This window comes from Ascaphus truei, chromosome 4, assembly GCF_040206685.1.
Source record: "Ascaphus truei isolate aAscTru1 chromosome 4, aAscTru1.hap1, whole genome shotgun sequence".
Lineage (NCBI taxonomy): Eukaryota > Metazoa > Chordata > Amphibia > Anura > Ascaphidae > Ascaphus > Ascaphus truei.
Window position 1 is genome coordinate 231,960,800 of NC_134486.1, and position 20,607 is coordinate 231,981,406.

The 20,607-nt window shown below is 41.0% G+C and overlaps 1 protein-coding gene and 1 long non-coding RNA gene across 6 annotated transcripts in view; one reads left to right on the plus strand and one right to left on the minus strand.

Moving 5' to 3' along the window:
- Positions 1-20,607, plus strand: part of SYNJ2 (synaptojanin 2) — a 162,245-nt gene that overhangs the window by 50,199 nt on the left and 91,439 nt on the right. For both annotated transcript variants that reach the window (XM_075596992.1, XM_075596993.1), the window contains 3 exons: positions 1,548-1,773; positions 7,928-8,011; positions 19,389-19,450. In XM_075596992.1, the coding sequence (XP_075453107.1) occupies positions 1,548-1,773; positions 7,928-8,011; positions 19,389-19,450 (372 nt within the window). The remainder of the gene's footprint in view (positions 1-1,547; positions 1,774-7,927; positions 8,012-19,388; positions 19,451-20,607) is intronic.
- On the minus strand, positions 8,179-15,429 carry LOC142493265 (uncharacterized). 4 transcript variants are annotated; one of them, XR_012801060.1, is made up of 4 exons: positions 15,242-15,429; positions 14,410-14,602; positions 12,986-13,062; positions 8,179-9,773 (listed from the first exon to the last, which is right to left on the minus strand). It is a non-coding gene; the product is annotated as an uncharacterized LOC142493265 (long non-coding RNA). The 4 variants fall into 4 exon arrangements; XR_012801059.1 differs by having other exon boundaries at positions 12,986-13,082; XR_012801058.1 differs by having other exon boundaries at positions 8,180-9,773; positions 12,986-13,082; positions 14,481-14,602; positions 15,242-15,424.

The following is a 20,607-nucleotide window of genomic DNA, read 5'->3' on the forward strand; positions in this document are numbered from 1 at the left end:
TGCCTTCTTATTCGTCAAGCTGGTTGCGGGTTGCTGTAAATGCACCCAAATGGGCGTTAACGCCTATTCAAGTTAAATGGACATAATGCCCTTTAGGGTGAGTTAACCCATAATGGAGCTTGACATGGGGATTGGAACTATTGGTGCAGGGGGTGCTGCAGTCCCCCCTGGTTTTAGCTATTTTTACATTTGTTAACTAACCAAACCCGGTCTTACCACATGACACCTGTTATCCATTCTCTGCTATGGCTGCCTGTAAGGTGACAGACTTGTTTCAAGATTGGCTCGCTGACATTCAAAGCCCTACATCAAGAGCCCAACTATCTGAAGCAGCTCCTCGTTCCCTATATTCCGACCCACTCACTGCAATCCACTGGTGAACTCCTAACAGTCCCCAGAATCTCTCTGTCTCTTTTTGGGGCCCGAGCGTTTAGCCTTGCTGCTCCTACTATATATATATAATATATATATATATATATATATATGTATATATATATATATATATATATATATATATATACTATATGTTATCTTGTGTTTGGCTTCTTTTATAGTTTAATGTGTTCATTTTAATTTGTGTGTAAATGTTAGCTTTAAATGTGCAAAGTCCCATTGGGAGAAAAGCACTATACAGTACAAATAAAGTTATTATTATTATGGCATTGTACAGTTTGTCGCTGATTTTGTATGTACAGCACCCACACCCCAAACCATAGCTTAGACCAGGGGTGCGCAAACTGTGGGGGGGGGTGCACCCCCAAGGGGGGCACAAGATTTTCTGAGGGGGGCGCAACAGTTACAGAGGCCCCGCGCTCTTCCCCAAAGCATTTAAATGCGAGGCCTCTGTAACTTCCCTTACCTTGTCTACGACGGCTGCGGACAACACGATGCCATGGTAATGCGACATCACATGACCTTGCGGCATCATTTGACGCCAGAGACAAGGTACAGTAACGGAAGGGGGGAGAGCAGGCAGGGGGCGCAGACTGAAAAGTTTGCGTACCCCTGGCTCAGACCCTGTTGAGTCTGGGGAGTTGGTGAGAAAGTAGCCACATTAATTATTTTCCTATATTTATACTGGCAGCTTTCAATTTTTCCTTATGTGATTTTGGACCATAACCACACTATTTTTAAAATGCTCGGTTCCCCCTTCCAGTTTGTCTCTGCTGTGTAGATCAGAGCATCACATAGCTCTATAAATTGCAGCAGCCTTACTGCCACCCTATGTAATAAAGTTGCCTACAGAAGACATTTTTGAGCAGAAATCATCTCATCACTGTTATTCCATCCAGTCAGGAAAAAGTTTTTAGGCCAGTTGCACACAAGTGTCTGACTGAATCCTACAGAAGTGCTGACTATTGACACTTTGCTTTCATAACATCCTGGATATTTGCAATAAGACAAGTTTAGTTTGCTGAAGCTCTCAAAAATGACTGGACTTGAACTCTCCCTGACTTGCTTGTCCCATTGCTTAGGTAGTAAGAGAAAGTAAGGGGTGTCAGATACTACAACAAAGTCTAATCCGATACACTGAATTGTGTTTGCAGGAACCGGCTGTTGCACATGCCTTTGAAAGACTATCAGGTGAATTGCTCAGATTGGCTACTGAAGGTAATCTGTGGCGGGGTAGAAATCCGCACGGTGTACGCCTCGCATCGGCAAGCCAAAGCCTGTCTGATCTCGCGGATCAGCTGTGTGCGGGCTGGTGCCAGGTTCCAGATACGCGGAGCAGATGATGACGGACACGTTTCTAACTTTGTCGAGACCGAGCAGGTACTGTAACTGCTGAATGTTTCTAAATAATTCATGGCATCCTGGTGAGGTGCGCACAGAAATGATTGAACAGCAACACGTGCAACTTTGTATATTTTGCAACCCTAATCCACAAATGGTATTCTGTGTTTTCAGTATTGACAGATTTCCCTTCGGTAAATGAGCAGCTTGTTTTATTAAAGCAGCAGTTCAAGCTGCCGTTTTATTTTTATATTCCTCTTCAATATGTGCATCAATATAATCCACACGATGATAAGTAATTAGCTAAATTGCTGCTCGATCCGTTCTCCTGTGATCGATTGGCGAATATTCGGATTGGGGGTTCACTAAATGGCTGTCAGTGCAGCAGAAGATGACCGAAGATGCAAAGTTCTGTGTGGAAGATCATGTGACCAGGCAGTTACTAGATACAATTGGTGCACTGCTAGAGAGAGTAGGGCTCAAAAAGTGTTGTGCCAGAGCCTGTTTCAGAAGAGGAAGGGGATGTGACTTTGTAAATGGTTGTTATAGAAACATCAAATGCTTGTTACATTATAATACATACAAAATTTCATCCAGAGTTATTTTCTCATAGCACAGAACTGATTTATTTAAAAAAATAAAATAAAAAAACACATGTAGGATATTTCTTTCTGTAGGGAAATCAGTTTTTGCGGATTTCCACCTGTTTATCAATCCACTCAATATTTTTCTGGGTAATTATTTTTACCCTCTCACAATTGCTGTGTGTCCTGCAGCTCTGACATTGACGCATTTCCTGTAGAACACAGAACAGGTAAACAGTGGAGGTTGGGAAATGTAGCAAAGTAATATCGCGCTGTGATTGGCTTACGTCACAGTCTTGTTGTACAAGTAAGCATGGAATTAGAGCAAAATTAGTTTTATACAAATATCAGCATGTAGTGACACGCGTACATATTACTTCTTTCCTTATTTTTACTGATGTATGTTATTTATTTTTTTTAACCTGATTTCATCTAGGTTTTATTGTTTAAAAAAAAAAAAAAAAAAAAAACACTTAATGTAAAGTTAAGCCAGAATTATAGTTTAGCAAACTCAGTAGCATTATTGAGCAGCAATAGAATTATATATGGATTAGTGTTTCTAAGCCTGTTAGAATAAAGAGAGTTATTTGTCGGTGTGAAAAAGAGAATTGGAATTATGCTTAGTGCAGTTTTCTAACAACAAGATGAAATAGAATTGGAATTCTACATAAAAGTAGCACGTTGCAGAAACAAAATGGTGGTGAAAAACTCCCACGTCGCGCTTTACTATAGGAAGCCACAACGTCATTTGCTTCCTATTGGCCCGTGAGTTGCATAGGATTTAAATACCAAGAAATAGCTTTGCTTGTAAAAATCACAGGAATCAAGGGGTTTCCCATTAGGTTAGCGCCGGAGACACCCTGGTTCCCTTAGTGGTTAAATATTTTGGGGCAACAGGCTATGGTAGAGTGACACTCATTGATAAAGTGTGATCACGCACGAAACGCGTAGGAGAGCTCTGCCCTCCGTTTTTTACTATAATGATTTTTTTGATTACTTGGACACTGGTCTCTGTTGGCTGTTGCGCTGTATGACTGCTTTTTGGCTATCTATGGTAGATGGAACTTTAACTCAAGTAATGTTAGTATTTTTCCGCCCGGAACATCCAGATTTTATTCTATCTTCTCATGTTTCCATGGTAACCTTTGAGCTGCACATATCTTTGAAGAGAGCTACATTTTAACCTCCCAGACACTTAACATTTCAAACATGAATATCTCCTGAACAGAGCATCGGATTTTTAAATAAAAAAGGGACAAAGAAAGATCGATTGAAGTAAATACTGTATAAAAAAAAGTAACCTGCAAAAACAAAAGGATGATCATCACAGACTGCTGCTTTAAAATACTGACAATGTGTCAAATATTGCCTTGTTTAAAGAAAATGGCAGCTTTGTTCAAGAAAATATATAGCAGTGTTTTTGTTTGATGCATCTGTTGTTACTTGCACCAGAAAAATCTCTACACAGAAGTTAAAATTAGATTTTATGTAAAATTCTTTACTGTCCAAACCATACAGACATTTACATTGAATTTACATTTCTTGAAGTTCCAAACACTATGTAAAATGAAATGCAAATGCTTTCTAGTGTTCAAAGCAATTCTGTGTCTCTGAAGGAAGGCACCCTTGTGAGATAAAAATCGGGCTCCTGACAACTGCGCTGATACATGTTAAAGTAGCAGTTCAAGCTGCTAGTTTTTTTTCTAACATTTTATTTTTATTTTCCCTTTAACATGTATATCAATACAATCCACACAATGATAAGTAATTAGCTAAGTTGACGATCAATCGGCGAAGATTCGGCTCGGAAGTTCACTAAATGGCTGTCGGTGCAGCAAAAGAGGACCAACAATGCAAAGTTCTGTGCGGAAGATCATGTGACCAGGCAGTCACTAGATACAATTGGTGCACTGCTAGAGAGAGGGCAGGGCTCAAAAAGGGGTGTTCCAGAGTCTGTTTCAGAAGAGGAAGGAGATGTGACTTTGTAAATGGTTGCTATAGAAACATAAAATGCTTGTTACATTATAATACATAAAAAATGTAATTTAAAGTTGTTTTTAAAAAAATGCTACAAGTATTTTCTCAAAACTGATTTATTAAAAAGACAAACACGTGTAGGATGTTGCTTGGAATGCAGCTTTAAACTTGTTTTATGTTTACTGGTTGCGTCTGCCTACATCATGGGACATTTGCTAATTAAGCTGTGTAAGGCAGAGGGACTTTAAAGAATGAATAGTCTTTTAACTCTTTTTTAAATATGAATTGTAAATGTTTCTTTAATTCAAGAGCAGGTTCTCTTAAAAGGAAGGGGTATTGTCAACCTTATTTGCTCTAGTCTAATGAAAATGTCAGATATCCCCTTTAGAAGGTCAAAGGACCAACTAAGAAATGGAATAGGGTAAGACAAAGATGAGGGATTTTGGAGTCCACTTGTTATGGTGAAGGTCCCCCTGTAGATGAATTGTTGGCAATTATGTGAAATATATATATATATATATATATAGATTTGTTTAATTTGTTTTTTACTGGTTGCAATCATTCTTAAAGTCAGGAATTTGTAGTATTTGATTGACTCCATAAAATGAATACTACTGCACTAGTTAATACATAGATCTCTGTGAGTCTTAGGCTGAGTCCATGGTGACTCAGCCCGTGCGGAGGCGCGCTGAGGCTGAGTGAAAGCGGGTGGTTTCCCTGGCCTTGGTTAGCGCGCCATCCGGGGGCGTGTCGGGGGGCGGGACAGTGCTATTTTTTTAGCTCCATGTACCTTCAGGTTACTGAGATAATTTCCAGTTTAGTTGCCACGATTTCTCCTCCTGTGAATGAAGAAATATTTGCCAAATCCGGCAGATCTTGCGGGCCTAGTGGGGGACCGTGGTTGCCATCTTTGAAAACACGTCCATGTTCTCATTCGTCTTCATAAGACAGAGATGTGTGTAGTAAGTTGCTGAGCACTGATTTCAGTAAGGCTATAATTTGCCGTTGATGCAATATCGTGATATTCGTTATAGATATATTAGAGAAATTTTTGTTTTCAAGACATGCATTGGCCATAGTGACAACAACATATTTCAGCAGGATTTTTCCTACGTTTCAATTGTAATGTGAAATAAACCAACTAAAACACCCTATACCTGTCAGCGCTTAACCTATAAATGTGAAAATAATGTGAACATATAACAGTGCTAATACATAAAACAAATCCAGTTGTGTTAACAATACAGATTAGAGCTGCCAAGGTTTCCCACAATGCGAGTAATCTCCACAACTCGCATAAGTAGCATTGGGTTAAGGAAAAGAAGCGCATACCTGGCGCTGGAAAAGACACTTAGTCCATGTGATACACAGTCCTTGAATTGTCCAAATCCTTGATGGGTGATGTTAACAATTTTCTTAACAATTTTCTTGAAAAGCAAGCCGGTCAAGAAAATTGTTAACATCACCCACCAAGGATTTGGACAATTCAAGAACTGTGTATCACATGGACTAAGTGTCTTTTCCAGCGCCAGGTTTCAATTGTAATGTAGACAAAATAGTTAAACCTATAAATCAATATCTAATTCGTACGTTTTGATCTTGTGACTGATTCAAAATACTCTCCTAACATCAGTCTAAGTTAATAAATGTATATGCATCAAGGAAGTGCTTGCAGGTAAATAGCTCCCAACCTGTCTGTTCACATTCCTTTCCAGGGTTATGGTATATATTATGTAAACTTAGTGAAATGCTTCCATATTTTTGTTACACCGCTGGAGTGTTATGGTGAGATGTGTTGTGATATTCTGCGTTATCACTGGGCTTGAATCTTATGGAAACACAGTGCCATTCTGCGTTATAATACGGTATTATGTATTACCTGTGGGTAAAACAAAGCTTCCTCCATCTGAAGGTGACATACAGTTGTATTGTCCTGTAAATGCAATAAGGACCTAGGCCCACATTTACTAAGCAATGCTATTCCATAATACCCCTTCCGACTCCAATGTGAACGGGCTTTTGAGTTCTTCATCGCCGTACTAAAATCATCACAGTGGTTCTGTGGCAGGGATGCCACGTGTGCTTCTGCTGCATTTGGTGCCTTTTGTACATGTGGCTCTTTAGTAGCACAATGAGGAATCCCCACAAAAGAGGAGCTTCCTGCTCAGTTCAGGGAAAAGAGGGATCAATGTCTGGGTATTTACTGTAATAGTGATGCATGACCTCACAACCCAAATGCCTGTGACTTGTGAGGATAGTTCTAGGGGATTCAGAGTATGACTTCAAATAAAACTTTCAAACAAAGATTGTCACTACTCTATCTACACTGGCGACACACTTTATTCGAGCTCGGCTAGTCCCACGAATTCGGGTATACCTGGGTGTATTGAGGTTTGTGACTGTTTTCTGCCCGAGTGCATTGGGTTATTTTCCAGGCAGGGATTGAAGCATTTTATTCCCGCTGGCTGCAATACTGCACAGTATATATATATATACTGCATTACAATTCATGAATTTATGCCATCTGGTAGACACGCGAAGCATTGCAGCCTATTAAATCCTAATCATTATCATTTAACAGATCAGCCGCCCGTCAGCCAGGCATGAACCCAGGCTGGGAAGGCAAACGCAACGGGGCTTGTCAGAGGTGAGGAGCGGCGCATTCCAGGTATCTGCCAGATACATACTGGGTATTTGCTCGAATAAAGTGTGTCGATGCAGTACACATTGACAGTTCCACTTTCTTTTGATAGAAAATGAGATTTATTGTACAAGGGCTCTATTTTTCTATGTTAATTGCGAGTTGTTATGAGACGATTTCACAATTGCCTGTGGCACCGTGTGCCAGCAGATATTTTGGCACCGAAAGGCAGTGATCGAAGTGAGATGGTACTTTGGGGTAGAGTACCACTACTTTTTAATATTTGCAATCAACAATTACACTTTATTTTCAAAGAAAAGGGGATTTTCATGATTTTAGAAAACCTCACCCTTTCTTATTTTACAGCATAAATCTTGCTTAAATCATTCTTAAATACAGAACAAAGAGCCTTGTTTAATGGTTTTAAAATCTGGCACAGTCCAAAAAAATGTTTTAAGCCGCTGCAACAAAGACTTGCAACAGCAATCCCGACTTCTTGTGTTATTTTTCCATTTTACAGAATTTGAACCAGGGGATCCTCTAGAACTGAACCACACAATGTTTTGTTCTGGTTTCCTGAGATACTATTTTAGTGACAGTAAAATGTAAATGTAAAATGGATGCCAAATCCCAGACCCATCCAGCAGGCCAATAAGAAGCAGCAATGTTCTTAGGGGGATGACGACGTGGCTTCCTATTGGATGACTGCGGGCGTCATCTTAGGACATCCAGAAATTAAACTGGCAACTAAAACGTTATTTTTCTTAGGAACCAGGTTGGTCCCCAGTGCTACAAATAGTGCAGTTCAGCTCTGGAGGACACCCTCTCTCTAACATCCATATGCAGAATGGTCGGGATTGCTGCTGTAAACTACAGAGTACAAATTGAACTGGGAGTAAGTTTGAAAAAGAATAGCCCCAGATTTGCATTCTCTAAATGATATGATGTTTGGAAAATGATGAAACTTTTCTTCTATGTTTTCTCTTTTCAGACTATATACTTGGAGGATGATGTCTCTTCCTTTGTTCAGCTCAGGGGCTCTGTCCCAATGTTCTGGGAGCAACCAGGGTTGCAGGTAACATGCATGACATTTCCATTTAAGGAATAGTTTTTGTCATTCATCTGTGCTGTATGTGTACCGGGTAGAAGTACTAGTAATGTATTTAGTTTATTGTTAAGATATTTATACATTGCTTATATTAAGATACATAGGGCTGACATATAGAAGTACAAATATGTATATATAAGATATTTAAATCCATTATTTATTCCCAATTGTTTCCCCGATGAATTCACAAAAGTATGCGACTTAAACACAGGTATATATTACATTAATAAAAACATTATTTTTGTTGAAAATATTATAGCTGACGCAGATATTTTCTGGTGAGTGTAGGCTGCACCTGGCTTTTTAAATTAGCCTCAAAATTGGTAGAGAAGATTTGCAAAAAGAAATGTCACATAAAATGATTGAGATATAAGCGGCTGTGCAGAAAAGGACCTGGGTGGATTAGTAATGAATCTAACTTCATTTCAGGCTTTCCATGCTATAAATGACATCACAAATTCAAGCTAAATGCATCTTTATAGATATTTTAATCATTATGCTTTAGATTTCAGCTTGTATAGAACCCAGAAGTTTGGGGGTTGTTGGGGGGGGGGGGGGTTGCACGGAGCACAGCATATGACCGGTATGGTTGGCCTCAGTCCAGTAGCCAGGAGTTAGTTTACAGCTTGACTGTAGGTTGACCAAAGTCACATTTTTATTTTGTTGATAAAATGGTGGTGCCATTTTAATCCATATGGTTTGTTTGTGTTTTTTTCGGATATGGGACAGGACGGGGTCAGTTTTGGACATCCTTCAGGAGCTGTGGCATCAGCTCATTGTGGGATATTTTGATGTTGTAACATAGACAATGCCACTTCACTTGATAAAGGCCAATAGGCCGAAACGTTGTGTGTTCTTATAGCACAATAAAATTCTAATTTGTTGAAAATCCGCAGTGCCCTTGTTCCTCTATTCATTGGTAGATTCAGTATTTTCCTAGACATCTGCATACGTGCGGCATTACTATTGTGGCTAATGCATATTGACTACCTCATCATTTATGAAGGAGAATCCCACATAATAATTAAATAATGTAATATTTTTCTACATTCTTCCGGAAAAAAATATCATTAACCCAAGGCAAATCTATGGAAAATGAAGAGATTGGTTGCCTGAATTTCCATACCAAATCTCTCTGAAAGGAGTTTTCATATGTTGGATAGTATGGCCTGGTGGTAAATTCGCTTTTATGTGTTGAGTGGGAAGCATGAGATAAGATTTTGTGAGGGAGAAGAGGCAGTAATGATTAATTGAACAAATGCAGTGGAATCATCTGATTCCGTATTGGAAATCAGGCCAGGTTTAGTCAGCTTCCACATTTGTCATTGCATGTATGCTTCCAACCCCCTCGTAAGGTTTGACGGGCCCAATTCATTGAGTGGGGGAGTCCAGTTGACCCTGGAATTTTGGTGACGTGGCTTTTTAGGCCCCTTCTTACACTGGTCCTAGACATGAACTGTTTTCTTCTGAAGAGGAGCCCAAGTGTGCGTTTTGTTATTGGAAGAAAAGTCTTCTTCCTGGAAGAAAAATCTTCCATATCAATCCAAATCATATACAGATGTAACAAGACTTACTGTCCCCAGTGTCCTGGACAAAAAAAGTCTGCGGTGCTGGGGACAGTGTCTGCCATGATCGCGCTGCAGAGAGGCCCTGCTTCTGACAAACTTCCTGCAGCATTAATCCTTCCGGGCCGCGACTATGGCAATGCACATGGTAAGGTTTGCTGCATCTGTAATAGTGAGAAGAAAACACCCACACATTAGTTGCTATGCTATTTATTAACGCTCTGTGCTGCAGTGCAGACCATTCTGGCAGCGAAAAAAAGTCTATGTCTTGGTGTCAATGCGGGAAAAAAAATTGCACCATATGTTACATCTGGTTGTGGCAAATGTAAGAACATTGTTAAAAAAATAAACATAAAAGTGCAACCAAAATAGTGAAGTATGTAATGTATAAAATATAAAGATAGTAAAAACATAATCACATAAAATCAAACTCACAAACAACCATAGTATATGCGCGTTCTAGAGTAATTACTACTCAAATCTTTGGGGGTCTCTGAAAGTGTGCGCTCTGTCCTGCATCGGCTGTGTTGGGATGTCACGTATCTGTAATCAAAATCCTCCTCACAGAATCGTATCTGTAATCAAACTCCTCCTCACAGAATCGTATCTGTAATCAAACTCCTCCTCACAGAATCGTATCTGTAATGAAACTCCTCCTCACAGAATCGTATCTATAATCAAACTCCTCCTCACAGAATCGTATCTGTAATCAAACTCATCCTCACAGAATCGTATCTGTAATCAAACTCCTCCTCACAGAATCGTATCTGTAATCAAACTCCTCCTCACAGAATTGTATCTGTAATCAAACTCCTCCTCACAGAATCGATTATTATCTTGACTCTGCTCTCAAAGTAGAGAGCAGAGTCAAGCAACAGCAAATCTTAATTCCCAGGGGTAAACCAGCTCACTGAACCTAACCCTATGCGTTTCGTAGCAAACTGGCTACTTCATCAGGGGTAAATGTCCAATGTGGCTATAGCATATCCTTCTAAATGGATTGATCCCCATGTCAGCAAATTGCTGGAACTATCAATTAGCCCAAGTATTTAACTCTATATTTGCCCATGTATACTTTTGTACTTTATACAGAATTCACTTCATAATCCATCAAAGATATGTGTATATAGAACTAAAGAAAATATATGAATCAAATAAGAAGAAAAAGAGATATTTAAAATGGACCATAAAAACTTCAAATTTCGTATACAATCTACAAAGAACAAAAAAGGTGTTTAGAATAGATCATAAAAATATGAGCATTTGAAAAACAATCGAAATAATAATAATTAACTCTATTGTATTGTATTGTATTGTATGTCTTTATTTATATAGCGCCATTAATGTACATAGCGCTTCACGGCAGTAATACATGTGGTAATCCAATAAATAACAGATAATATAAATAACAGATCATGGGAATAAGTGCTTTAGACATTAAGGAAGAGGAGTCCCTGCTCCGAGGAGCTTACAGTCTAATTGGTAGTTAGGGAGAACGTACAGAGACAGTAGGAGGGAGTTCTGGTAAGTGCATCTGCAGGGGGCCAAGCTTTATGTGCCATGTGTTCAGAATAGCCACAGTCCTATTCATATGCTTCTTTAAGCAAGTGTGTCTTAAGGTGGGTCTTAAAGGTGGATAGAGAGGGTGCTAGTCGGGTACTGAGGGGAAGGGCATTCCAGAGGTGAGGGGCAGTCAATGAAAAAGGTTTAAGGCGGGAGAGGGCTTTAGATACAAAGGGGGTAGAAAGAAGACATCCTTGAGAAGAACGCAAGAGTCTGGATGGTGCATAACGAGAAATTAGGGCTGAGATGTAAGGAGGGGCAGAAGAGTGTAAAGCTTTAAAAGTGAGGAGAAGAATGGAGTGTGAGATGCGGGATTTGATCGGAAGCCAGGACAGGGATTTCATGAGGGGAGATGCTGAGACAGATCTAGGAAAGAATAGAGTGATTCTGGCAGCAGCGTTTAGGATAGATTGTAGGGGAGACAGGTGAGAGGCAGGAAGGCCGGACAGCAGGAGGTTACAGTAATCAAGACGGGAGAGAATGAGGGCCTGAGTCAGAGTTTTAGCAGTCGAGCAACAGAGGAAAGGGCGTATCTTTGTTATATTGCGGAGGAAAAAGCGACAGGTTTTATGTGAGGGGCAAATGTGAGAGAGGAGTCGAGTGTGACCCCAAGGCAGCGTGCTTGGGCTACTGGGTGAATGATCGTAGTTCCAACAGTAATGTGGAAGGAGGTAGTAGGGCCAGGTTTGGGAGGAAGTATGAGGAGCTCTGTTTTAGCCATGTTGAGTTTAAGGCGGCGGAGGGCCATCCAGGATGATATAGCAGAGAGACATTCAGAAACTTTGGTTTGTACAGTAGGTGTAAGGTCGGGTGTTGAGAAATATATTTGTGTGTCGTCAGCATAGAGGTGATAATTAAACCCAAAAGATGTTATTAGGTCACCTAGAGAGAGTGTATACAGAGAAAAGAGAAGAGGTCCCAGGACAGAGCCCTGGGGTACCCCCACAGAGAGATCAATAGAGGAGGAGGAGGTATTAGCAGAAGAGACACTGAAAGTACGATGGGAGAGGTAGGATGAGATCCAGGATAGAGCTTTGTTCCGAATGCCAAGAGTATGGAGAATGTGAAGGAGAAGAGGGTGGTCCACGGTGTCAAATGCTGCAGAGAGGTCGAGTAATATGAGCAGAGTGTAATGACCTCTGTCTTTGGCAGCATGGAGGTCGTCAGTTATTTTAGTGAGGGCTGTTTCCGTGGAGTGAGCAGTACGGAAGCCAGATTGTACAGGGTCTAGGAGAGAATAGGTGTTGAGAAAATGGAGCAAGCGAGCGAATACAAGACGTTCAAGGAGTTTAGAGGCAAAAGGCAAATAAAGATCTGCATAATCAACATACAATGATTACTATAGAATTGCCATCATATGTCAATTGTTTCCCTTTTTACAATTGGTACAGTATTCAACAATTCCTCTTATTTATTATTTTAGATTATATACTTGTATCCACATTTTCTTATTATTAATAATTTAGAATTACACTTATCACATGTTGAAGCGCACTTGGTTTTAGTCTTAATGGAAGTTTACATCACCCCAGGCATAGCTTTATTTTTATCATGTACATTAAAGGGAGAACATTTTTATATATTATTGTCACTCCCTAATGCATGTTATTGACATGAATATTGCTGACACTGCCATGTTGGACCTTGTCACGGTAGCTTATGACAGGCTGTAATTTACACCAAAAATATATATAAATATATATATACCTGGGTTTGAACTGGGACGAGACTTAGATATGATAAAATGTAATTTATTCCTTGATAAAGGTGAACACACAAAATGTACAAATAACAGCAAAATATAGACACTTACTTAAAAGATGAAAATGATGAAAACAGTCGCATCTAGACTGGCAGTTTCACACAGCAAAACTTGCATCATCCCAAGACCTTGCATAAAAGACACAGGCCTGATGACATGCAGACATGAAGACAATGAAGACAATGAACAACATGGGTAAAGGGTGGCTCTGACTTATATATCATTTTAACCCTTCTTTCCCAGTTACGGCGCCGAGCCGTCTAGCAAAAGTCCCTTTGAAGCTTTTGAAGCTGATTTTGGGACTTCCATTGAAGTGTGAAGTACCACAGTTACAAAACCATTCACTTCCTTTGGTCCCTAGGCCACGCATAAACAATTAGCAATTTAGCCTTTGATGACCAGGCTATGTAAATTCCGGCAGGGTGGGTTTCCTGCTTATTACCATAGCAGAATGGAACCTAAAATTCCATATCTGCTGTAAATACCCACCTAACTTCCTAACTTCAGTTCAGTAGTACTTTCAGGCAGGTGAGATATATTAATACATTCCGTCACACCTGACGCTCCCAGAGAGACCAAACATTACAGTGTAATATTAAAATGAAGAGAGATATTAATATCTGGCCCTTAGTAGCTGTTAGGGATAAAGTGATTAGACTTCCCAGGTGGGGCTAAATCCCACGAATACACATATGTAACTCTTAGCATGTTCAGCCAAGGACATCTCATAATATTCTTATATTTAATAAGGGCACTCATTCTGATTCCCTTCTTGGGGTAGCTCCACCCCTACCCCCATCAATAAACCCTTTGAAGCAGGCTTTTGGCTTCCATTGTAAGTGTGAAGAACAAACACTCCGTTTTTGTGTTCCTGCCTCTGCATAAACCATTAGGGCAGTTACTTTTTGATCAAGGCTATGTAAATTCTAGCAAGATGTCCTATTTAGCATCCAGCTGGCCAATTCCCACCTCCCTTACTCTGGGTCTTTTGATATGCACTTCCAGAGAGGAAGCTTGCATAGGCAAGTGAGTCACAGCATTTGGTTCTGGTATGCATTTCAAAACTGCACCAGAAAGGCACTTTGTCAAAAATATGTTTCCCTTATGACAAAGTTATATTTTTAATAGGGGTGTCCTTGGGGTTTTACGCTGAGGCTGCACCCCAACCCTCAGGGTGCTGGCTCACTTCGTTCCTAAATTAGCAGTTTTTCAGGGAACGGTTCCTGTTTATTCAGCACTGCATATAATATTAACCCCTTAAGTCCCAGTGTGTGGGTTATGCAGACACTGATACAGAAACAATAAAACATGGGGGAACAGGGGAATAAGCATTTTCATGTTATAACAAGGGTTAAATCACATTTCTGGGCCTCAGCCCAGTTAACCCCTTGTCTCCCTGGCGAGGTTAGAGGGGGGCCATTGGGGGGGGGGTAACCCCATTAATCCCGGGCCAAACCCTCACGATCGTCACATACCTTTTTTATAAATTGAGGCAAAGCGATGCAAGATGAAAATGCCTTCCAGTGTGTTCATATGTGGGATTCACCTTTAACCCCTTCTGTGCCATATTGGTATTGATGTCAATATCTTCAATATCTTTAACATCTTCTCTCATTATATACAGTGGCAAACAAGCAATCTTGCCTGCCTGAAGGTGAAGATCCAAATCTGCAAGATTTGAGATGCTAGTTCTTAGTTTATTGAATAGTATGTGAATACTAATTGTGCTCATTTACACACCAAATGTACATATTGCTCAGATTTGAAAAGCCAAAACAAAATCGCTATTGAAAACCAACACGGTTTAGACCTGCGAGAATTGTTTAGTGGATGTGGCGAGATCTGTTTACAAGTGACATCACACTTTACAAAAAGTGCATTCGCGCAGTAGAATATGAACAAAATGGGATTTCTGTGCAGAAAATTGTAATTAAGTAAATGTTGCCATTTGCATGACAGGACATGAATGTTTTTGGCCTCCCCCTAAGCGTCACATTACACTTCGAAAACTAAACAAATACATCTAGGTATACGGCACCCCCTGATGTCACAGACATGCCCCCTGACATTTTAGATGCTGCAGTAATACCCATACAGATGTAGCAGACCTTATTGCACTGGTTCTCGCACAAAAACGCATTGCCGCCAGTTCAAGTTCTGACGAGTTATTGCGCGATTTGCTGTTAAATACAACGGAGCTGCGAATTGCAAAATCTCACTGTTTTGCTAACTAATAGCACGATTTGATAATGGGAACAATAACGTCTACTACATCTGCAGTGCTTTTTCACATTGGGAAACACTGACCTCCCAGCATACTCCAACAATGATCTCTTGTCTGCAGGGAAGCTTGATCTCAGAGCCAATGACTGCACCATGCAAAGGTGACTAATATAGTGGGCTGAAAAGTGAACACTTTCTCCGATTGTTTTCAGCATGACTACCTGTAGAGACTGAAGCAGTAAAGCTGGTTAATGGTAATCCGTCTTACCGCTTATCGCAGTTCTTTTCCATTGATAGGTTTTTTGTCCTACATTCTATAAGAAGCTTAACTGCAAATCTACCAAATCCTTCTATAAATATGACACGAGGGACATGCGGAGCGTCTCTGAGAGCCCACCCATCTGATATATTGATAAAATGTCATCAATATTATTTATGTATATTTTTTATTTATGTTGTGCACACAGTGTACTTAGCGCTTTACAAAAGAGACAATGCAGTATTATACAGAATACAGAATTATATATATAATACAGTGAATGATCACACAGTGTTTGGATAAGAGCAGGGAGCAATGTAAACATTGCAAGAATAATGCAGTCTGTTGTACAATAAGGGATTGAGGATTGCTGCATCGTCAGAGAATAAAGCAAGTCTGGTTTAAAATGTCCTGTAAACGAATAGAAGCAGCTTTAAAATGTCATCCTTCCTCTATTACTGCAGCCACGTTGCAGGTTTTAAGTGACCACTCGGGACCAAGAGTAATGTATCGAACAATTGACTCGTTTGCTGTCTGGACAATATTGTCCTCTCTCCTAACCTTACAGTACTGTAAATAGCAGCACTAGGAGTATATGGACATGATGCTTGTAGGGTTTATTCTCAGTGCATCAAATAATGCTTAAATTACGTGAAGATATGGCACTGAGCCATAATCTTGTTCAACACCTTCACTGAGTGGCAACACTGAATCTGTTGGACCCAAATCAACAGTATAGTTAAGTAGTCATTTTTATTCTGAATCTCTTCCGGGAACCTGATAAAATGTTCATCAATATAAAAGATTCCAAGCAGTATGTATCAGCATAAATAAAATTGTGTTTTCACACACTGCATAATTTTATTTGCACACTGTTTTATAAAAACGAAGAAACTGTTTCTAACATGGGCGAAGGTTCTTAGCAAGACCGTTCTGTTCTACAGTATCAAACGTTGTATAGAAAAATATGTGGGGATGCACAGAAACCGTTAATTTGATGCATCCTATCATAATCTGTGCATCATAACGTCTCCTTTTAACTTCTAGTACTAAAGCAGCAAACAATTTGAAATCTTATGGTTTTTTTTAAAAATTTAAATAAATCAGTTTTGTACTATTAGGTACTTACTGCATTTTTTTTAAAAATGATTATTATTCAACTCTTAATGCCATTTTTAACGCGTTTTAAAGCATCCTCTGATTTCTATAGCAGGATTTAACCCACAGTGCAAAATCTATGTAACACTTTCCTGTTTGGGATCATTTGTTGCCAATATTCCAAGCAGTTTGAGCTGCAAACTGTAACAATAGATAATGTTACTGTAACGGTATTTCTGAATCCGGCCTGACCCACCCACTGAATCTCACATTGGCCCCTGTGGTCTAACCGGTCCCCATTACAGTGTGGTAGTGTCTGGTGGTGCACCTGTTGGCAACAGGACTCCTGAGTCTCCCGCATGATGGTGTGTGGGGAGGACCCGTCCAGACAGGCAGCTGAGGTAGTGTGCCGAGTCTCACCTAGTTCCAGTGCAGCGCCTCCACCTCATCAGGGTCCCTGCGTCCGCATGGGGATGATCCTGTTGAGGAACTCCTCCGTGGTGCTCCTCTCTGTACATTCACTCCTCACATGTACACGAGAGGGTTTGTGATTGAGAACATCTTTATTGCCTGAGTGGGCTAGCTGTCCCTCGCAGTAGATTTCTAGCCACTCATGTTCAGTCAGTGTCTCCCTTTAAAAGGTGTAGTTCTCCTTAAATAGGGATTCCCTATCCCCGCAGGGATCTCTGCCCTGTGCCAGGTCCCTGGACACAGTCTCCTCTTCAGTTACTATAACATAACCATCTGCTAGAACTTGCACTTAACCCATGACTGAATAGAACTCCCAAGACTACTAGAACTGGACTCAGATAGAACTCTGGCAGAACTAACTCTTAGACACAGTGCTGTGCCTTATGTACACTCTGGAAGCTGACACACCTCTGACATCACTAACCATGGAGTCAGAGCATGTGACCACTCCCATCCATACACAGGGCACCCCACCAGGGTGTGAGGGCAAACCTCCATAATTACTGCTGGCATGCCCACAACTTACCAGGCCTTACTGTCAGCAGGAGAGATGACTGTAGCCATTTTACATGACCGCTACATTACCTTAATAATATAAACAGAGGGAATGAGGGGAAGGTGGTTCAGTAGCTTTTAAAAGGTGTTGTGTCCCATAGGTTTAAAGTGAGCTAAATGTAATGATGTATAATATACCGAGTCTTGGTTATTTATGCAGAATATTTTTAAAAATTATATTACAGTAATAACTATATTTCATATATCGCCTTTCTTCCAATCGGACTCAAAGAACGTCAAAATTACAGTACAGCACGCAGTGCGCAGCACATATGATTCTTAGGCCTCGGCCATGTTTACTGCTGGCGGGCGGAGGCGCGCTGAGGCTGAGGGAAAGCGGGTGCTTTCCCTGGCCTTAGACAGCCGCCCGTCCGTGAGCGTGTCGGCGGGCGGGCCAGTGACGTCATGGAACTGGTTAGCCCTCATTGGGCGAACCGCTCACATGACCGGCCCTGCGCTCCGTCAAGCGGGAAAATTTTAAATTTCCCTAAGACCTACGCTTCCGCGCGCTTGCGGAAGCGTAGGCGAGCCCCTACTAAAGCCGCTCTCATTGCGGCTTTAGGGGCTCAGTGCCGAGCGGAAGCGCGCCTCTGCCCGCAAGCACTATCCATGGACGCGGCCTTACAGACACAGTCCCTGCCCAGATGAGTTTACAATCTATGATTTTGGTGCCTGAGGCACAGGAAGATAAAGTGACTTGCCCAAGGTCACAAGGACAGCAGGAATTGAACCAAGTTCCCCTGATTCTAACTCGGTGTCACTGTTTACAGAGTCAGTGTCTTTACTCACTGAGCCGCTCCTTCCATACTTTACAAATATTTTTGAAAGTGGATGGATCAACTATGAGAATGGAGGGGTACACAGATTTCCAAGTCTCCATTTACCTTTTTTAGAATAATTTCCAGGACATATTTTTGTCTTATGTCATTCGCCCAAAAAACAAAAAGTGATGAAATGTATACTAAATAAAAATGATACTAACAGAATATATTGTTAACTATTTTGATACTTATATCACATAAACTACTCACTTAACATTAAGAGTCATATTCAGTGTCGTCTGAACTGGCGGCTTTGGACAATATAGAATAAAGCCGTTGGTGTTTTCTTGACTTTTACTACTCAAATATCTTTTTGATATGTTAATTATCATATACAAATGTAGCAAGACTTGCCGTTTCCGGCTCCGGGGACAGTTCTGTTGCGCTGTGGGGGTCTATGCTTCCGGAACCCGCACCCTCCCCACCAACAACCCCCCCCCCCCGCCACCATGCAGTATTAATCCTCCGGCACTGGGGCAGTCGCGGTCCCGTGGGTTTCCCCGGTGCCAAAAATAGCAAGTCTTGCTAGACCTGTGCAGTAACTCAGTAACTGTTTACACTAAATGATGTTGAGCTATAATGATGTATAGCAGCTTGGAAAATGTTTGCATCCAATGTCTCCTGCAGAGTTTAATCGCCAGTCTGGTCTCTGTATAGCACAAATCTATCATTGTAAAACCCTAGGGGGTTCTATGAATGGGCGCAGAAAAGGGTGCGCTTTGATGCATTGCATCTTTAACTGTCGCACCCTCAGATATCAGAAACTATCTTTTTATATCTGGTGCAGACTGTTTTAAAAAGAAGTCTTCGCTGCCACAGACCTGATAGATTTTTGGATGCCGCATAAAGGGAGAACAAATGCTGCACAGAGTTGGAGAATTGAATTGCATCGTATGAATACATGGGCACCGGCTAACTTTGGAGCACAATACCGTGATACACAGTGAAAATGCTGCAGATTTACTCCAGACACGCATTAGTAATGGACCCCCATGTTAGCTAATTTGTTTTTCTCATTTTTTTAAAGGTTGGGTCTCATCACCTTAAGCTCACCAGAGGACTGGAAGCCAATGCCCCGGCATTTGACAGGTAGAGTTAATTTATTAATCATTATGTTAAAAGTACAACCCAATGCAAAATCAGAGCGAAGTACATCAGGTGAAACTGTGGCCAATTATATATATATATATATGCAAATACAACTGTATGCTCATGTGCATGTCTTAGGCAGGTCTGCAACCCCGCCTTTCCCTGAAGCAAAACAAGTATGGCGCCAATTTCTGGATCACTAGGTGAGGTGCAGAGTATATTTAGTTTTTTTTTCACTGTTTAATTGCTCTGTGTCATTGTTATCAGTCAGTGTCTTTACTCACTGAGCCACTCCTTCTCCCTGCCTACTGCCACCGGAGGGGTCCTTGCTGCCTGAGTGCCACCTGTGACCCAGCAAATGCCCAGGCCAGCCCTACTTCAGTATTGTGTTGTACAAGTCTTTGAGTAATATATGGCTGCAACACCATCAGTGTGCACGTTTACTTCTGAGAGGCTAAAGCAGAGACATTTTCTTAGGTATTCTAACATTGCAGAAAAGGTCAGGAGCAAAAGGGCAGTGTCTTTTGGTTCCCTCCCAAAGATAAACGAGATTTGCTTTCCTTTGTCATTGCTTTCCTAAGCTTGATAAAGTGCCCGAGAGAGGATAATAGAGCTATATTTATGGCGTTGCAGCCTTGAAGATGGCAGCATTCCCAGAAAGATAACAGGTCCTTGGTGCAAACGAATGTGCATGGTTACCGTTCTTGTGAAGTTGTTGCCAGTTTGGGTCTTTAATATACGAGACCGATACACCACCTAGGTGTTGCCAACCTCCCTTTCACATTTGTTGAACGTAGAGAAAGAACATGCGTAGAGATGTTTGCTTGGACATATGACTCAATATTTTGCTGGCGTTCGTATCTGTGAGAAAGGATTTCCTTTAGTTGACGCAAAATGCCGGCCAGAAAAGTTTACGGCACCTCCGACCTGTGCAGGCCTGTGTGTCTGTGTGTCTGTGTGCCTTTTCAGGCCTGTGTGCCTGTGTGTCTGTGCGCCTGTGCAGACCTGTGTGCCTTTTCAGGCCTGTGTGTCTGTGTGCCTGTGTGCCTGTGTGTCTGTGTGCCTGTGCAGGCCGGTGTGCCTGTGTGGTGTTGTATTTTTACGCAAATACAAGATAAATAAGTGATGCATTCAGAAGCAGTTTGATCCATCGAATT